Raw genomic sequence first — 19,642 nt, 5'->3', positions numbered from 1 at the left:
TGTCCATCTGTATCATGCTCAAACAGTTGCATGACCTGCTCTCCATTCTTATACATCCTGATGTACATATAACGTGAGGATAGTATATCTACGACAGTGAATCTGAAGTAGTAGACTCCTTTGACTGGAGCTGTGAAGAAGCCTGTTATGCTGCTGTAGGCCTGTCCAACATTGGTAAAGGTTTTATCGAAAACCAAGTTTAACTCAGTACCCCCAGCCTCTATGTATCCTGAGTTAGGCAGAGCTGCTGAGAATGCCACCTTGGATTGCTCTGTGATCTCTTTCTCCAGATCCACTACTTCAGTCTCAGTAGCTGCCAGTCTGGTCTTCACTGCTGTCAGCTCTGCCTCTTGTGCTGCAGTTTCCATCTTCAGGTTCTCCACCTCAGCCTCACTGGCAGACAGTCTGGTGTCTTGTGCTACATTTCCCTTGATCAGGTTCATCACTTCAGTGGTCAGGTCTGTGTGTTGGGCTGCGGTGTCTTTCTTCATGTGTTCCATATCAGTCTCAGTGGCTGCAAGTCTCTCAGTAACTGACCTCAGATCAGCTGTCTGCTAGTTTCCTTCCTCAGATTCACCACTTCAGTTTCACTAGCAGCCAGTCTGGTCTTCAGCACGGCCAGCTCTGTGTCTTGTGCTGAAATCACCTTAATTAAGTTTATCAATTCCGTCTTCACAACTGTGAGCTCTGTGTCTTGTGCTGAAATCACCTTTCCCAGAGCCTCCACTTTAGTCTCACTGGCAACCAGTCTTTCTTTCATCACTGCATTCTCCATCTTCAAAGTCCCTACCTCAGTCTCCATTCCAGTCTTGGTGTTCTGTAACTCATTCTGGGTGACAGTCAGCAGCACTCTCAGCTCCACCACCATGTCTCTGAGTTCCCTGAGCTCAGTATAGACGTCCAGCTGGGTAGTGACCGCAGCAGCAGCAGCCCCAGTGCTCTGGCTCTCTGTCTGAACTTCAGTCTGGGTGCTCTGAGTCTGAGCTCCACACATGGAGAACAGCAGCACCAGCAGTGAGATGACAGACCTCATCTTTAACAACACTGTCACTCTCATGGGTTACTAGTAATGGTAGTATTTGCAGTAAGTTGTGTCTGTGAGTCTGTGAACACCCTCTTTTTATACCTTTAAGTGAACTGAAGTCCAAGGGCACTGATACAATTTAGATGTTTGGGTGTTCTATTATTCAGGACATAACTGTTTATTCAGTTATCATTGTCCCCCATCATGTAGGACAGAAGGGCCTTCTTTTTTTTACGTTTTAGCTTTTAATTATAAAAATAGTAAATAGTGAAAGGAAATTTGCTTTGGGTATGTTTTGGGGAATACATACATATAAATAATGACCAAATATGCTTATATATATATACTGATTTTTCCCTTTGCTGCTTCTACCATCAACAGGCTGTGTACTAATATCAAATCCAAAACAGTTGCATCTGTAATTCTGTGGAAATTCTTCAACATGTGGGTTGACAGTACTCAACTTTAACACCTGTATCCCTCTGCCTCTCTCATACCGTAGCAGTAGTAGTTGTAGTAGTAGTAGTGGTTGTAGTAGTGAGACTAGACAAAAAGTCCTGGGACAAAAATAAATTTGACCATACAGCGTTTTTTCCAGGACATAATCTGTTTATTCAGTGCTGTGGAAAAGTATAAACCTGTCCCTCATAACGTAAGACAGGTGGGGCTTAATGCCATTAGGTCACCCGTTCATCAAGTTTTAGCTGCTGCTTTAAGAATTGCGTTTATTCTGTCTGTGAATACAAGTGAGAATTCAGGTCTCACCAAAGACAAGAATTGTAATAAAGATATAACTATATATATAGGATATATAAATTCACATTGGGTATCTTTCAAGGAATATATGCATATTAATGATGAGATTTTTTATTTGACCAACAGATTATTTTTGGATTTGACCAATAATATCAATATTGATTTTTCCCTTGCTGCTTCTACCGTCGACAGCCTGCGTACTAATATTAAATCCTAAAGAGTTGCGTCTGTAATTCTGTGGAAAAAAAATAATAGATGCTTCCCTTAATGTATACAACCCATTGCATGTGCCAACACACCGGTGTGATGGAAATATTGCAAAAAATGAACATTCTAAAGAATATCTGTGCTCAGCCTTATGGATAGAGAATTGCAACAACTACATTGATGCAAATGTTCCATTTGGGTAATCGCGTCGCCAGTAGTGTATGTAGTAAAGTGATTAACAGAATTCCACTGTCACGTTTGACTGTCGCATCAACGACTGTGTGTGGTGGGTTTTATTTTAAGGCATGTCTCTGCTTATTAGTCAGGTAGCCTGTCCTTGCCCAGGTGGGGTGGAGTGGGCCTTGGAGGGAGGGGTGTGAGTTTCAACACACCAAAACTCTGCCAAGTCCACAGATTATTCAGTGGCTACGATATGTGTGAGACTGTTATCGGACATAACACTTGGTCACTTTCTGCAAAAATATATCCATGGTCACTGAGCAGAGATACTGCGATTGTCTGGACTTGTTTTTTGTTTATAATTATTACTATTGCGAGGAATTATCAATGTTATATTAAGTTGTGGAATATTAAGGTGTGGATTAACATCATTATTCAACCTTACACTTTCAATCAACCAAAATGGGCACATGTTACCCACACCACCAGCTCAGACAGGCTTCCAGTGCTGAGGTGTGTGTGTGTGTGCTTGTGTGTGTGTTTGTGTGTGTGTGTGTGTGTGTGCGTGCGTGCGTGTATGCATGTGCATGCGCGTGTGCGTGCACATATTAATGTGTGTGTGTGTGTATGTGTGTGTTTGTGTGTGTGCCCATGTGCATGCGTGTGCGCGTGCACATATTAATGTGTGTGTGTGTGTGTGTGTTTTGTTGCTTCATCTGTATAGCTGGCTTGAAGGGAACAAGCAGGCCTCATGCAGGCAAGCCAGCACTCATCAGAACAGCTCTCACTTGCTTTCCATATAAGGTTGTTCAAATGAACACGGACAGCATAATGTTAAGCCACACTGCAGACAGCACAAAGGTGGGTACCAGAACTGGCAGTGCCAGGGTGATGGCATCAAAAGGATTCTCTAAAGTGAGCTTTCACTTCACCCCACCCCAGCCTTTCAGCTGAGGTGTCTATTTTCACAGAGACACAAGCTCAATCGTCAAAAGACACAATAGTTACGTTTGTTGACAAATGTCAAATGAAAATAGAAGCATGGAATGGAGTCCCACTTGCAGTCATTTCCCAATTCCACCCCATTTCTCATGCGTCCTGTCAAACGGCACTGTCCTATATATCCAAATAAAGGCAAAAGGCCCTAAAAAAACATCAGAAAGTTGTCCATTTACCAAAGTCAACCAGCTTGACTCCACCGTCTGTGGTCAGGAGGATATTGTTGCCCTTGACGTCACGGTGGATTATTCTGTTGTTGTGGAGATGCTGGAGACCCTGGCGTGTCAAGAGGAGAAGACAAGAGAGGAAAAGAGGAGGAGAGAAGAGAGGAGGAGAGAGGAGGAGAGAAGAGAGGAGGAGAGAGAAGGAGAGAGGAAAGACAAGAGAAGGGCTTTGAAAGGCAGGCGGGGGGCAGAAGCCAATTATGGGGCAGTTACTGCTGATCACGCGCTGCTTTGTCACCGGATCATGGTCAGTGCGCATTGCTGTATGGGGCGTCCAGGATTAAGTGGGTTTAATCCACAAAAACCCCACCACCCACGACTGTCATTAAAGGATTGACTGGTCACTGTCTCCCTGTACTCTGTGTGTGTGTGTGTGTGTGTGTGTGTGTGTGTGTGTGTGTGTGTGTGTGTGAGAGAAAGAAAGAGCATGAGACTCTATGTGCATGTGTGCAAGGATGACTGCTCCAACGCATAACCCTCTCAACAGGACTCTGACCAATTGACTTGATAAATCCTTTGTTTGTTTGTGTGTGTGTGTGTGTGTGTGTGTGTGTGTGTGTGTGTGTGTGTGTGTGTGTGTGTGTGTGTGTGTGTGTGTGTGTGTGTGTGTGTGTGTGTGTGTGTGTGTGTGTGTGTGTGTGTGTGTGTGTGTATGGTGTGTGTGTGTGTGTGTGTGTGTGTGTGTGTGTGTGTATGGTGTGTGTGTGTGTGTGTGTGTATGGTTTGTATGATGTGTGTGTGTGTGTGTGTGTGTGTGTGTGTGTGTGTGTGTGTGTGTGTGTGTGTATGTGTGTGTGTGTATGTATGTCTTACCAGCAGTGCCCCACATAAGATGTATGCGATGACGGGCTCCTCCATATGCTTGCTACGCATCAGCAGACCTTTGGCCAACTCTGTGACTGAGCCTCCATTACACAGCTGCACAGAGACAGAGGGAGAGAACGTGTGTGTGTGTGTGTGTGTGTGTGAGTACCAGAGATATAGAGGCATGAATGGGAAAAGAGAATTATATTGTTTTAATAGTTTTGAGACTGTTTGTAAACAAGACAAAAAGACAAAACAAACAAAAAGGCAAATAAACAGACAAAACAAACAAACAAACAACCCCGTCTCCCAACAACACACCTCCAGGACCAACCAGTGCTGTCCACCAGAGAGGTTGTGTGTGTGTGTGTGTGTGTGTGTGTGTGTGTGTGTGTGTGTGTGTTGTGTGTGTGTGTGTATATACGTGTGTGTGTGTGTGTGTGTGTGTGTGTGTATGTGTGTATGTGTGTGTGTGTGTGTGTGTGTGTGTGTGTGTGTGTCTCCCCACAACACACCTCCAGAACCAACCAGAGCTGTCCACCTGAGAGGTTGTCTGTTTTGTAGAACATGCCAAAGAACTTGACCACATTGGGGTGGTTGGAGAGGGAGCGCAGGATGGTGTACTCCGCCTCGATCTCCTCATCCACATCCTGTGGGGGAGATGGTGGGGAACACAACAAAATCAGTGCTTGTGCTGTATTCATTCCACTGTGTGGTTCCTGTGAGGGTGTGTATGGGTGGCAGGGTGCACCAGAGCAAAAGCATCTCAATGTATTTTAAAAACCCTTTAGGGGACGCCTTCGCACCGGCGTGACTAGACCGTTGCAGATTTAACGTTCCAAAGAATGTCCAAAAGGAAAAAGAAAATCATATGTAAGGGATAATGTATAGAACGCCGGTCATTATTGGGAAAATAAGTCCCAACAGGGCGAACCGGACCCCGATGCCCAGCGGAGGGGTCTTGTTCCGCCCTGAAGGGACTTATTTTCCCAATAATGACCGGCGTTCTAGACATTATCCCGCTTATTACACGGCTACTTGCCAAAACGAAACAATAAACTCCAGTCCCCATGATATGACTCTTCAGCCTACATAGCCTAGGCTATAGCCTATTTGTTACCATTCATCATGGTTTTTGCTGAGAAACAAATAGTTTGCAACAACATACGCTGAACTTGAATCAAACATTCTTTAGAACACAGCTGATCAATCGTCTACTTTTCACTTTTGAATGAAGTTCCAGTAGTTGCGGAGTGATATGAAAGACCTGAATTAAGAAGTGTAATAATATAAATTATTACACGGCTCTTCACAATGCAAGTAGAACGCTCCATTGACTTGAATGGGATTTCCCAAAGTTCTAGCGGTCATTATTTTTTTCGACTAAAGGACCTCTGAAAAAAATAATGACCACTGTCAATGGCAACGGAGTTTGTGCTTCTAATTCAGGTCTTTCATATCACTCTGCAACTCCTGGAACTTCATTCAAAAGTGAAAAGTAGACGATTGATCAGCTGTGTTCTAAAGAATGATTCAAGTTCAGCGTGTGTTGTTGCAAACTATTTGTTTCTCAGCAAAAGCCACGATGAATGGTAACAAAACAAAAGGCTATGTACTGTAGGCTAAAGAGTCATATCGTGGGGAGTTCATTGTTTCGTTTTGGCAAGTAGCCGTGTAATAAGCGGGATAATGTATAGAACACCAGTCATTATTGGGGAAATAAGTCCCTTCAGGCCAGAACAAGACCCCTCGGCCAAGGCGGCGTCAGGGTCGGTTAAGCCCTGTCGGGACTTATTTTCCCAATAATGACCGGCGTTCTATACATTATCCCTTACCTCATCTGGTGGAATTTTAGAAATTTACATTGTTCATGAACGCATGCTATCATTAGAATGTTCAAAACTCCCCTGCCGAAGACATAAAAAATAAACTCGCACTGAACTGAACATACTGTGCAGTAGCCTATTTTTCACTGACATCTTCTACACAGGAATGGCAGAGCACTAGGTACAATATGTATGTAAGCATTGTGGAGGACTGCAACAATGATCATCACGGATCATCACAGGAAAGGAGGACAAAAGTTTATATGGGTGCACTGTTGGTTGTAAGACAGACACCCAGTGCGTGACTGGAGCACCTGTTTGAATAAAGAGGTCCGCAGAAGATGTAAAATGCTCTCAATCCAACTTTAATTGTTAAGTGGCTTTAGGAACAATGGGCTTAAGCAATCAATCAATTACGTAAGGCTTTTAGCTCTTGTAACCACACATTTCTAATCCCAGACCTACATACAGACAATGCATGCCATACAGTCATTAAAGGGAAACTTGGCAGGATTAGCTATCTTTCCCCCTCTGCTGGAGAAGTTGTGCATTATGCTATTTCAAACTGTGGAAAAAGGTAATGATAAAGCACATGGATTTGTTTGCAAGATAGCGAAACGGTTAGCATTTTGATAAGTCTCAATGTTGCAAGGTTGGTTTTCCGCCTGGGGATGCTAGTGGGAACGGGGAATGTCACCATTTTCACTGGAACAGGTCATTTAACCATCCAAATGATTTCAGAAATGGGTTTATTAAGTTAAAATAGTTGCCAAGTTCCCCTTTAATCATTCATTACTACAAATTAGTTGTTAAGTAAAGAGAGGTCTTATACTATGCAACTTGTCAAACCTGAATAGAGTTGGACATTACAAACTAACTTTCACCATTTAGAGTCAAATCTACTAGGTTAATCACCATGGGGAAAGATCATAGATCACAGAGAAATGAGACTAAATTTCCCCACAGAGAACCAAGTTCAGAACCAAGGTAAGAATGTGTGTAATGGAGAGAGAGAGAGAGAGGAGGAAGTGAGAGAAAGATAAGAAAGAAAGATTAGGAAAGACAAATATGCAAAGTGGGGAAAGTACTGACTGACGGCTCTACAGTATAAACATATGAAACCCAATCAGGAGAAGGGGAGTATAAGGGGAGGGAGAGGAAGAGGAGGAGGAGGAGGAGGAAGAGGAGGAAGAGCTACTTACTCTGCCGTGATGACCAGAATTCTGGCAGAAGTAAGCAGGCAAAGCAGGGAGAAAAACAGCAAGTAAGACACACACAAAGAGATTCACACACACACACACACACACACACACACACACACACACAGGCGTGTACCATTTCATGGAATGACTGCGTTTCCATGACAGGGATGATAGGCAGTATACATATAGAGGTGATAGGCAGTATACATATCAGGATACTTTTTTCTCTGACAAAGGTCAGAAGCTGCGTGGGATCAAGAGGGAAAATGGACAGTCCAGGGAACCGTAAACGTTCCACGTGTTCTGTATGTATATTAGAGTACGTATGGGAAGGTTGCTGGGTGACGGGAAAGGTAATGCTAGTAAAGTTCTGCAAGTGGAAGAACATCGTTGATGTCTACTCTGCCCCTTGTGTCGTCTCTGGGCTCATTCTCCTCTGTGTGTGTGTGTGTGTGTGTGTGTGTGTGTGTGTGTGTGTTTTGTGTTTGTGTGTGTGTGTGCATGTGTGTGTGTGTGTGTGTGTGTTTGTGTGTGTGTATGTGGGGCCTTACATTGATGGGGTCCAGGACTTTGACGGCCGCCTGACTGCCGTCCTTGCGGTTGTTGACCTTGTAGACTTTGCCGTAGGTGCCTTTGCCGATGGTCTCCACGATGTCCCAGTCCAGAGACGGGTCAGACAGAGCCTCCAGCCCAATCATACTGGACTTGTAGGGGTACAGCCCATACAGAGACCTCCTGCAGCACAGAGACAGGAGGAGGGAGAGGGAGGAGGAGGAGGAGAAAAGAGAGGATGAGAAAGACAGAAGGAGAGGATATCAAAGAAAGGAGAGAGGAGAAAGAAGGAGGGAGAGAGAGACAGAGGGAGAGGATATCGAAGAAAGGAGAGAGGAGGAGGAGGGGATGGAGAGAGGATGAGGAAGAAGGGAGAGAAAGACAGAAAGAGAGGATATTGAAGGAAGGAGAGAGGAGGAGGATGGGAGAGAGAGAGAGAAAAAAGGAAAAGGTGAGTCAAGAGGTAATGAAGGGAGCATGGGGAGGGGGAAGAAGAAAAGGTAGAGGAGAGCAGGGAAGAGAGGATGAAGTGGGGGTGGAGGAGAGAAGGAAATATGAGATAGGATTCAGAGGTGAAAAGGGCAGCCATTCTGCTGTCACACTGAAACATGAGTCTGTATGTTCACATGGAACTCCACATGCAAACTGTTGCAAATTATTCCGTACAATCTTGTTTCTTATTTTATTTGTGATTTGATGAATATAAATAATCTCTCTGAAAATATTAATTTAAAAATAATTTAAAAAATAATTTATTTTTCTAACAGGTTGTGTTAATTATGACGATGCTGTACCATATAAAGGAAAGCTTTATATTTCGAAAAGGGATATAACATAGCTCAACATAACTCAAGCACACACACACACACAATATTCATGCACATTCCACCAACAAGGCACATTTTTGTTTATCTTGTTTATGTTATTTATGTTAGTATAATAAATGTATTTATCCTTTAAAAATAACTGTACTGTCCCATTTTATATTGTTGTCAGGCCATAACAACCATCCTCTAATCACACAAATACACGCAGGCACGCACACACACACACACATACTAGAGATGCACCGATAGATCGGCTGGTGACCGGAATCGGCCGATTTTCACGTGATCAGCCACGACCGGCGACCGGCCGGTCAGTCTGAGACATGCCGATATTATGCCCGGTCAAATACACCGCGGCGCCCGCCAATTGTAACAACACCCAGCTGAGTTTGCAAAGTTTGAAGAAGCTAGCAACCAGGCCAACACTCAGGGCTGGATGTAGGGCTACAAAGAAAGCTAATAGGCTACTGAGTTTTTTTCTATGCAGCAAACGCTGTGCTTTACCATTGGCCTACTGCGTGGAATTTACTAAACTGTCACTTCATTAGGCTACGTAAACATCGCTCATCACCGCCCGTCACTGCCGCTAATTGCGTGCCCACAGCATTAACATTAAAAATACTCAAAGATGTCAACAAGCAGCGACATACAGTAGCCCTAGTAGTTCTACTCCACTGGAAAAAAATACTCTATTTACTGCACGTAGACTAGGGCTATGTCTTAAAATACCCTAGTCTAGCAGATTGAGAAGTGGATGTTGGGAAAGTGAACAAACGATAGCCTATTAGAAAGACAAACAAACGTTAAAGTTGCTTTTGACATAGTAGCCTACAATGAAGAAAACTGATGCTCTGAATACTGAATCAGTCGTCTCTGAAACGACTAAATATTAGTCTATAGCCCTAATTGATGCATTTAATCGAATTTGGATTTAAAATCTTTCACCCGCAAAAACAGACGTGCACTGTTTTCATATGGTGGAGCACCTAATCACTATTAGCACTTCTCCCCTGTGTTTTGCATTGATAGCCTAGGCTGCTACCACTTTTCCCTCGCCCTCCCATAAATTCATCAATGCATATGAAAATATGTTACATGGTAGTATGTTCAAATGTATCATGAAAATTGTTCTTAAATCTTTAGTTGGATATTGGATGTGAGAAGCATAAAATGGGTGTTCCATAATTTAACTTAATCCATAATTTGATACTGCATCTGAAGTTAGACTTGAAAAAGAATCTGTCTGCTCACCGGTTCCATTTTTTTTTAACAGCCATTTCATCATTGATAAGTTGATTACACGTCTATATTAACATGTTCTATCAAAGAAAAGATAGAAAATAACTATTTGTGTGTATGGTGTAAAATGGTTAGAAGAAATGAAATCGGCAGGTCAAACTCTATGAAAAATTGGAAATCGGTATCGGCCCAGAAAATTGCAATCGGTGCATTTGAGTGTAACACATACACTCAAACACACACAGAGACGTGCGCACACACATACGTACACACACACATACACTCAAACACACACACACACGCACACACAGACGTGCACACACACACACACACACACACACACACACACACACACACACACACACACACAAAGACGTGCGCACACACATACTGTAGACACACACACACACACACACACACATACACACATACACTCAGACACATTTGATCTTCATTTGCATAGGCATGCAAAGGAATGGGCATAAGAACACAGACAATGTTCAAGGCACCTGTACTGAACACCTGCACTGAACACCTGCACCAGAGCCATCCATCACAATCAGCTTTGCATTAGTGCTTGACACTTACAAGTCAGAGGTTCTGTGGCAGTCACACACAAGCACACGCGCACACACACACACACACACACACACACACACACACACACACACATGCAGCCAAACACAGCACCCTTGTCATGGTGGTCCTTTTATATGCCTGCATCAAACTTCATCAAATCTGTTTTTAGACACATGCACAAACGCACCACACAAACACACACAACACAGTAGACAAACAGACAGACAGCACCTCACACACCCCATGACAGCCATGCACCTGGCCATGCACTTTGAGGCAGGGACCACGAGGTTTAGACACACACACACACACACACACACACACACACACACACACACACACACACACACACAGAGCTCAGGTCAGGTCAGCTGTGTGGTCTAAATAAGGAAGTAGCGGCAGCGTGCCGCTGGGCCTGATCTCAGTAGCACCTCCACTGCTGCCAACGGGAGCCACTTAACAGGCTTAAACCCAGGCACGCAACCAGCACACACTGCCTGCAAACGCCTAGCGTGCACACACACTTACACACACACGCATGCATGCATAGCAAAAGCATGCTCACACACAAACACACACGTGCACTTATATACATACAAATACAAACACACTTACACACACACACACACACACACACACACACACACACACATACTGTACATACACACACATACATACTGTACATATACACACACACACATGCTAGGCAGAACTGAGACTGCAAAGCCAAAGCTGAGAACCAAACGTCCTGTACTTACAATTTACATTGAGCCATCCTGCTACCAAAGCACTGCACATAAACCACTCAGTTGCACTGTTTCAGCAGGTCATGGTAAACAAATATAGGCAAACAAACTAATAAACAAACAAAACATAAAGCAGGCTCGTGTCCAGTGGAGTGGTTCGGGTTTGCCGTGGGGCGGGAAGAGTGAAAGAGGAGAGATCCGGTCAGCGCTCGCTAAGAATGCAGTAATCTGCTCGCTCGCCGGCGATTGGATTAGCAGCAGATTAGCTCCATACTGACCGACCGCTTCCACCAGTGCGCCCGCCCGCCACGGCCAAACACCACAACACCCTCCCACTGCAACCACGCAGGCACCACCTACGACAAGGGACATTTTCACTTTGGTCAGGTGAACTGAGAGGAGCCCTTTTGTTTTTGGTCAGATGAACCCATGTTACCCTCCAGGGAGCTTAGACAACATCTCCTACACAGGAGCTCACACACTCTTCAACATGGAGGAAGAAATTCACCAACCAGGAAGGGCAGCAAGCTGTTTATCATGGAAGCACAAGCTCTTAATGAGCTCTTACACACAGAAGCACAAGCTCTTAACAAGCTGTTAAACACTGAAACACAAACACTTAAACATAGACAAGATATAGGCTCTTCAACTTGGAAGAACAGAAAATGTCTGTTGCTTTTTTTCTTGTTTCTCATCGTAAATCAGGTTTCTAGGCCAAGTATACTTACTGTACGTATACAAGGAATTTGGTCTCTGCATTTATCCCATCCGTGAATTAGTGAACACACAGAGCACACACAGTGAGGTGAAGCACACACTAACCCGGAGCAGTGAGCTGCCTTGCTACAGCGGTGCTCGGGGAGCAGTGAGGTGTTAGCCGTTCCTACTAGTCGGGGATCGACCTGGCAACCCTTAGTTTACAAGCCCGAAGCCCAAACCAGTACCACTGCCCTCATGGACAATGGTGAGATCTACGGCAGTGCAACTGCTTCAGTTTTGCAAAGACACAATTCATACAATGGATCTGCTGCTGGGAAATGGTAAACATGAGATGTTTACTGACTTAACTTATTTGTTCATACATTTATGATTTTTTATTAAATCGTTGAAATCATTGAAATAGTTATTACTTATTCAATCAGATCCACGGATAAGCTATTGTTATTATGATTCACCCTTCTTATTGGCTTTCATGTATGTGTGTATGTGTGTGTGTGTGTGTGTGTGTGTGTGTGTGTGTGTGTGTGTGTTTGTGTGCATGCGTCTGTGAGTGTACAGTATGTCATGCATACGCAAGGTATCAAGCATGCAGAAAACTCAGGGCCAGATGTACGTACATTTGCGAACGTAGCGTTATCAGCGCCATGGACACACCGCAGATTGCGAGCGTTGTCAGACCCAAGTTTCCGTCGTATTTATCAATCGTTCAATCCTTAGTGTAAACTGCGCCTTTCTCTGCCCTTCTCCGCCCATAAGCGCCAATTTCTGAGAGCGTCCACAACTGAATGACAGTGCCTACAAGCGCAGTTGAATGAAGTTAACTGATGACAACATTAAAAAGAATCAAACGTTTAGCGATCATGAAATAATACCATACATGATAAGATGTCCACAAGCAGGGAGATAATGAAGATCAGTAGTTCTACTCAAACTACTTGTGCACGTAGGCTATGGAAGATTGGTCAAATCTAGCAAGTAGGAAAGTTTAAGTGAATGACGTGAAAGTAAGACATGCGAAAGGCCAACGAAAGTTAAGGTTGCTTTTGGTAGTACAAATACTTTCACCACAAAACTGGTGTTCTAAATAGCGATTCTGTTGTTACACCTGCTTTTACAAAGGAGGAAGTATTTAGGCGCCAGAATAGGCGCGCTTTCAGGAGCAGTCTTTGTACATACCACGGAATACATAATTAGGCGCTCTTTACTCTTCCCCTCCCATCTTTTTACGCTAAACTCCCACTTTCCCCTGGATCCTCCCATGAATGCATATGCATGACATGACAATCGCAATGTGCCACTTTCAGCTCCCGCGACAGGCAGTTTGCGCTTTTACATCATTGCGGCCTGTTTGTACATACCTCGCAATGATTTTACACGCACATTGCGAAACAAATACGCCTGAAATGGGTGCAAAAGCGTTAGTACATCTGGCCCTCAGTGCCTTAGATCAGTGCCTTATACACTTGTGTTGTCTGCAATGAATGCAGTTTTATGAACAGAAGGAGGCGTTTGTTTATGTCATTTACTTCAGCCTTCTCTGCCATCCCTTTTAGACTGGGCAGCAGCCATGAGGCAGGCAGAGAGGAGGAGAGAGACACGTTATGGGCAGCAGACAGAGAGGAGGAGAGAGACACGTTATGGGCAGCAGGCAGAGAGGAGGAGAGAGACACGTTATGGGCAGTAGACAGAGAGGAGGAGAGAGACACGTTATGGGCAGCAGGCAGAGAGGAGGAGAGAGACACGTTATGGGCAGCAGGCAGAGAAGAGAAGAGAGAGACGTTATGGGCAGCAGGCAGAGAAGAGGAGAGAGGAGGAGAGAGACACGTTATGGGCAGCAGGCAAAGAAGAGAAGAGAGAGACGTTATGGGCAGCAGGCATGGGGCAGGCAGAGAAGAGGAGAGAGACACGTTATGAGAGTTCTGGAGGACCACACCCTAAGAAATGCAAGTACCAGTGTGTAGCTAAGTTGGTACAAATGCTTGTCGCTGGGGCAGTACCCCTTTGAAGAACAATATTGTATCCATGAATGCAGGTACTTTTTTGTACCCTAGCCATCTGTACCCACTTGTGTACCTGCAATGACTAAAATGTACCTGTATATACCCTAAAAAGGTACTAATCTGTACTTTAAGGGTACTACCCAGTCTCCCAGATATCTTTATATGGGCAAAGATGGCACTTTTGGGTACTTTTTGTCATAGACAGTAAAAGATATGGACAGGGTCCTCACGTAGACGTCAGTCAAGATGGTGAAGCAAAGTGAAGCGATTTCAACCGTTTCCTATTGGTCGACGAGGCTTTCTGCGCTGGCTCAGGGGACGTAGATGTAATGTAAGCACCAGAGAATGTCTAATAAGGGGAGAACCGCCACTCTCGGGAAACTTCCGGTTTCTGAACTGGTTGCAGTTCCTTTTCTGGTTCCACATGAGGGCGCTCACGAATAAGTGCAGAATGAATTGAGGCCTATGGAGCTGTACCCCTCAAATCCACTTTTCTCGGGATATAATTTTTTTTGCCCAGAAATTCGAATGTTGCAGTCGAAAGAGGGGGCAGAGAAAATACAAACCGCTAAGTATTGTCAATTATTTGTTCTAAAAAGCCTTTCAAATGTGTCAATGACGTCATTCATTAGCAGAAAGCTAGTGTGTTGTGGGCAACAACGACCCAACCTGTAAGAAATCGAAAGGACGTGACTACTCGTTCATTCAACTTTTGACCTATAATCCATATTGAGCCTGCAGAAACCACAATCAAATATTCAATTTCTCAACGACAACCAGGTGAAAGAGACAAATTTAGCCGTCTAGCTCCATAGACCCCCATTGTTTTTGCACTTATTCGTGATCGCCCCTAGCGGAACTGCAACAGATTGCAGGTACAATGGAGTTAATAGGGAGTGATCCGGCTCTTCATAAACGGGCTCTGTAAGCATGTAGTCTGACTCGTGTAACTCTTATGATAGCTGCACCGAGAGATTGGGCTAATGTAGCCCCTTACTTCGTTACCACCACGTCTACATTTACTTTTCTTAAATGTCCTAGCTGTTCGTAGAATAAATGTGATTTCATATAAACAGCACTCGCCACATTCATAGCCTACTGTCAATCCATCAAATGTTGTGGTCCGATGCTTTCGCAATTATCCAGAGAGTAGGCTATGATTATTTTGCTCCTGTGCAACGCTTTAACCCGCTCTGTGGTGGTCGCATGCTCATTATGTAAATTACGAGGTTATGACGCCAATCACACAATGTTGTATTACTCCGAAAATAGTAAAAGTTCATATAAAGGCTTAAAATGCTTCAGTTGTAACGTTATTTGATGTCAAAGTGGTGCCAAATTGAATGGGGTTCAATGGAATGGCTAGTTGGAACTGGTCTACTACTAGCCTCACCTAGGGTTCATAAGCATCAGAAAAAACTTTTTCCCAGTGAAAACATCATCATTCCGCATCATTCACGTCACGTAATGTGTAAACTGGGGCTAGATTTTGCTAACAGAGTTGCCCAGTTAGGGGCTCGTCATCACTTTTGTCATCACGCGTTGTAGTTTGTTTGTAGTTCATGTGGCCTTTTATGTCCAACAGTTTTAATGTGAACTTGGGAATTTGCCGTTTTTTTTCACTTGAAAGCTGCATATCTTTCTTTTACAAGCATCTTACACTACATTTTAAGCAAATACAGTTGTTTATTTAGGATTAGTGAGCGTATGTTTTCACCTTTGTCATGGCATCCGTGTTTGTCACACATTCCGATGGCAAAGCACATGAACACTCGCTGTGGGAAAAGCAAAATAATCACGGGGGCGGTCCTTGTCATTCCCAGATGCCATGAATGCACCAAAGCTGACAGACCTAAGTCATGTCAAGTCAAGTTTATTTATATAGCGCATTTCATACACTATATGTATATGTTCTGATATTATGTCCTCCTTGTGTTGTGTATTTTGTGCTCCTGTTTGTTATCATTTGTATGGTGATTTTTGTATGTAATAAAAAAAAAATTACAAAAATTCTAGCCCCAGTTTCCGACCTCTGACTCACACATTACGTGGCATGAATGATGACGTTTTCACTGGGAAAAAGGTTTTTCCGAAGCCCATGTATTACCTGAACTTTGTTCCCAGAATGCCATAGTCAACATATTCTTAAAGAGATCACATATAAAGCCTTTCTGAAATTTAAGGTAATTTAAAGTACTTGCATTTTTTAGAGTGTAATGACGTCCAATTCATGTGTCCAAACCTGAACGGAACCCAAGTATAATTTCTAAATATTTGTCCAAACCTGACCCGACCCGTCGGGTCCCATCAGGCTCAGGTCGGGTAGCCAAACTCTAGTGTGAGTGTGTGTGTGTGTGTGTGTGTGTGTGTGTGTGTTCACCCTAACCACCACAGCAACAAAACATGGAACAAAAGGGAACACACACAATACGGCCAGAACACATCCAGCACACTCCTCGAACTGCTTGTACAGTTGTGTCTGCGCACACACACACACACACACACACACACACACACACACACACACACACACACACACACACACACACACACACACACACACACACACACACACACACATCTCAACTACAATTCTACTCAAAACTGTTGTGTGAAGGTAGTAAATTCACTGCAAACAACACAAGTGTACAAGGCACTGATCATCCTTCATAAACAGGGAAGAGTGTTCTTCTGACAGTACAATGCTACAACAGCAAAAGGAAATCTGCACGCTTGAGACAATGAGGATGCATGACAGACACACACAAACACTGACAAAGACACAGACACAGACACACACACACACACACACACAGGAAGACTACCTACAAACACAAAGGGGGATACAACATAAGCACAGGCACTCACACACATGCACGCACACACAGGCGCATACCCACTCTCACACACACACACACACAGCCAAGTTACCAGTACAGCAAACAGGAGCAATTTATTAACCTATGACAACGTTTCATCTGTCCTTTCCCATTGCAAATCTTTATGTTTTTCCATCTTTTTTGGGGCTGTTTGTATTCCATCTGTCACGGCCCTGAGGCATGGACGTTGTCTCTCTCTCACACACACACACACACACACACACACACACACACACACACACACACACACACACACACACACACACAGGATGACCCTGGAGGAGGGGAAACATTTATTCCATTCCACCAGGAGGAAAGCGGGAGAGGAACATCAAATGATTCTGGGAGTCTGAAGTCTGGGAGGGCTCTCTCTCTCTCTCTCCTTATCTCTCCCTCTATCTCTTTCTCCTCTCTCTCTTCCTACTTTCCTCTCTCTGACCTCTCTACTCTCCATTTCTTCTGAAACACTCTCGCCTCTCTTCGCATCTGTCTGTCTTTTCTCTATCATTCCTTCAATCGCTAATCTGTCTCTTTTCTCAGTCCTCCTCACTCTACCTCTCTACCCCTCTCGTCATCCTACTCTCATTCCTTTTTTACCTCATTCCTTCTCTCTCTCTCTCTCTCTTTCCATCCCTCTCTCTGATCACTCTTCACCTTCCCCTCTCTCTCCCTCTTTCTCTCATCTGAGAGTAATGGGTTGTAAGTGAGTCTGACTGAGTGACTGATGCTGTTGCGGGCCTAATATCTGATGGATATTTCATATCCCTTCATTCGTCTGCTGTGGCAGACCCACAGAGCGTCATAAACTCCATCACTGGCTGACCGATGACCTTGAACACGTCCATCACCGTGTCAGAGGACAGGTTGATTCAAGGGGCTCTAAAGAGACACCCGTCCTCAGAAACATAGAGAGGAGACATGATTAAACAGCAAACAGAAATTACAACTCTCACATTCAACACAAAACAAATCATTAAAAAAAAACGCTTTGACTTGCATTCAGTCGTTTCCTGGACCATGGAAAAACTCACACAAAGGTTAATCCTCAGCCAGCATCACAAACAGCAGCTACAATATTGTGTGTCTTCAAAGTGAGCTACAGTGTGAATGTTGTCAAAAATAAAAAGGAAAGTAATGATAAAAATACTCAATAATACATATCGCATATTGTTGTCTGTGTCCCCCTGTACTGATCAAATCCAGGCAAGCTGCAGTAATAACACAACATATTATAATTCCCCTCCTGATCTTTCAACCATGTATGTGCAATCTAGAAACCACACACACACACACACACACACACACACACACACACACACCAAAACATATCTCATAAGCCAACTAGAAATGCAATTCCGAGGAATTACACGAGGGGGTGCAATCTGCTGGTTAGGGTGTTGGTGGGGCTGTTGAGCTTGCTGCTAGCTGGTTGGTAGGGTAATTGTGATACCTGCAAAGGTGCTTTTGGAGTAACCAAATTTGAATCTTGTGTGACATGACATTCTTGAGATATCACATTCAAGGTGTTTTTGACCTTGACATTTGACCTTCAACCTCCAACATCAACTCACTTCACCTTTGAGTCTATAAAAACACTCGTACCAAATTTGAAGCATGTACGTCAAGCCGTTCTGGAGATATAATGCTGAATGCATGAGATATGGCTGGGACTTTTATTTTGACACACAGGAAACACTTTAACAGGATGTGTAGTTCAGGTAGAGCTAGATTGATAGACACACACAAACACTGACAAAGACACAGACACAGACACACACACACACACACAGGAAGACTACCTACAAACACAAAGGGGGATACAACATAAGCACAGGCACTCACACACATGCACGCACACACAGGCGCATACCCACTCTCACACACACACACACACAGCCAAGTTACCAGTACAGCAAACAGGAGCAATTTATTAACCTATGACAACGTTTCATCTGTCCTTTCCCATTGCAAATCTTTATGTTTTTCCATCTTTTTTGGGGCTGTTTGTATTCCATCTGTCACGGCCCTGAGGCATGGACGTTGTCTCTCTCTCTCACACACACACACACATACACACACACAGGATGACCCTGGAGGAGGGGAAACATTTATTCCATTCCACCAGGAGGAAAGCGGGAGAGGAACATCAAATGATTCTGGGAGTCTGAAGTCTGGGAGGGCTCTCTCTCTCTCTCTCCTTATCTCTCCCTCTATCTCCTCCTAGAGCTAGATTGTATGCTTAGAACCTGAGACAGTTGGATTTCTCACAGGTGACACCTGTGCCAGTGTTCTGATTAGCCTGGGAACTGATTAGCTCTATTATGACATCACAGCCCCCATTCAAGTCTTTGGGGGAAAAATACACTATTAATTACAAATATCTCAAAAAGTATAAACTTCTCAAAAATGAAAAACGGATAGGACGGTAAAGCCTTGGAAGATCTACGGAACAGTGTTTGAACCAAATTTGTACGTTCAGCGGTTTGGGCTGAATAGCGTGCACAAAAAGGTAAAAATAAAAATAAGAAGAAGAAGAAGTCTCCGGATTTCAATAGAGGGGATGCATCCCCTCTAACAACAAAGCCACCCCCAGCACACCATAAGTAAGTTGACCATAAGTAAGAGCTGGAAGAGATTTGGAAGAGATTTCACCACTTCTGGTTCATAGTACCAGATCACAGGCTTAGGGTGCACCCTATGTGTTGAGAACTGACCAACACCAAAGCTTCATAGTGCAATACCAGGCATTCTGAGAGTGCATGGGTATGACACAATTCTGCGTACTATACTGTAAGTCTGTGCATCATCAAAAATGGGATTGAAGTCATCAATTCAGGGTAAAACTATTACATTGTTCTGCTCTAAGTTGTATTGTTAT

General features: G+C 43.8%; 1 protein-coding gene across 1 annotated transcript in view; it reads right to left on the bottom strand.

Annotated features, from left to right (window-relative positions):
- Positions 1–19,642, bottom strand: part of myo3b (myosin IIIB) — a 174,050-nt gene that overhangs the window by 137,074 nt on the left and 17,334 nt on the right. The window contains 4 exon segments of the mRNA XM_048239976.1: positions 3,343–3,442; positions 4,204–4,308; positions 4,710–4,844; positions 7,774–7,957. Coding sequence (XP_048095933.1) covers positions 3,343–3,442; positions 4,204–4,308; positions 4,710–4,844; positions 7,774–7,957 — 524 coding nt within the window.

This window comes from Alosa alosa, chromosome 3, assembly GCF_017589495.1.
Source record: "Alosa alosa isolate M-15738 ecotype Scorff River chromosome 3, AALO_Geno_1.1, whole genome shotgun sequence".
In the NCBI taxonomy this organism is placed as follows: domain Eukaryota; kingdom Metazoa; phylum Chordata; class Actinopteri; order Clupeiformes; family Clupeidae; genus Alosa; species Alosa alosa.
The sequence above is the reverse complement of the archived record's forward strand: the minus strand, read 5'-3'. Positions and strand labels throughout refer to the sequence as shown.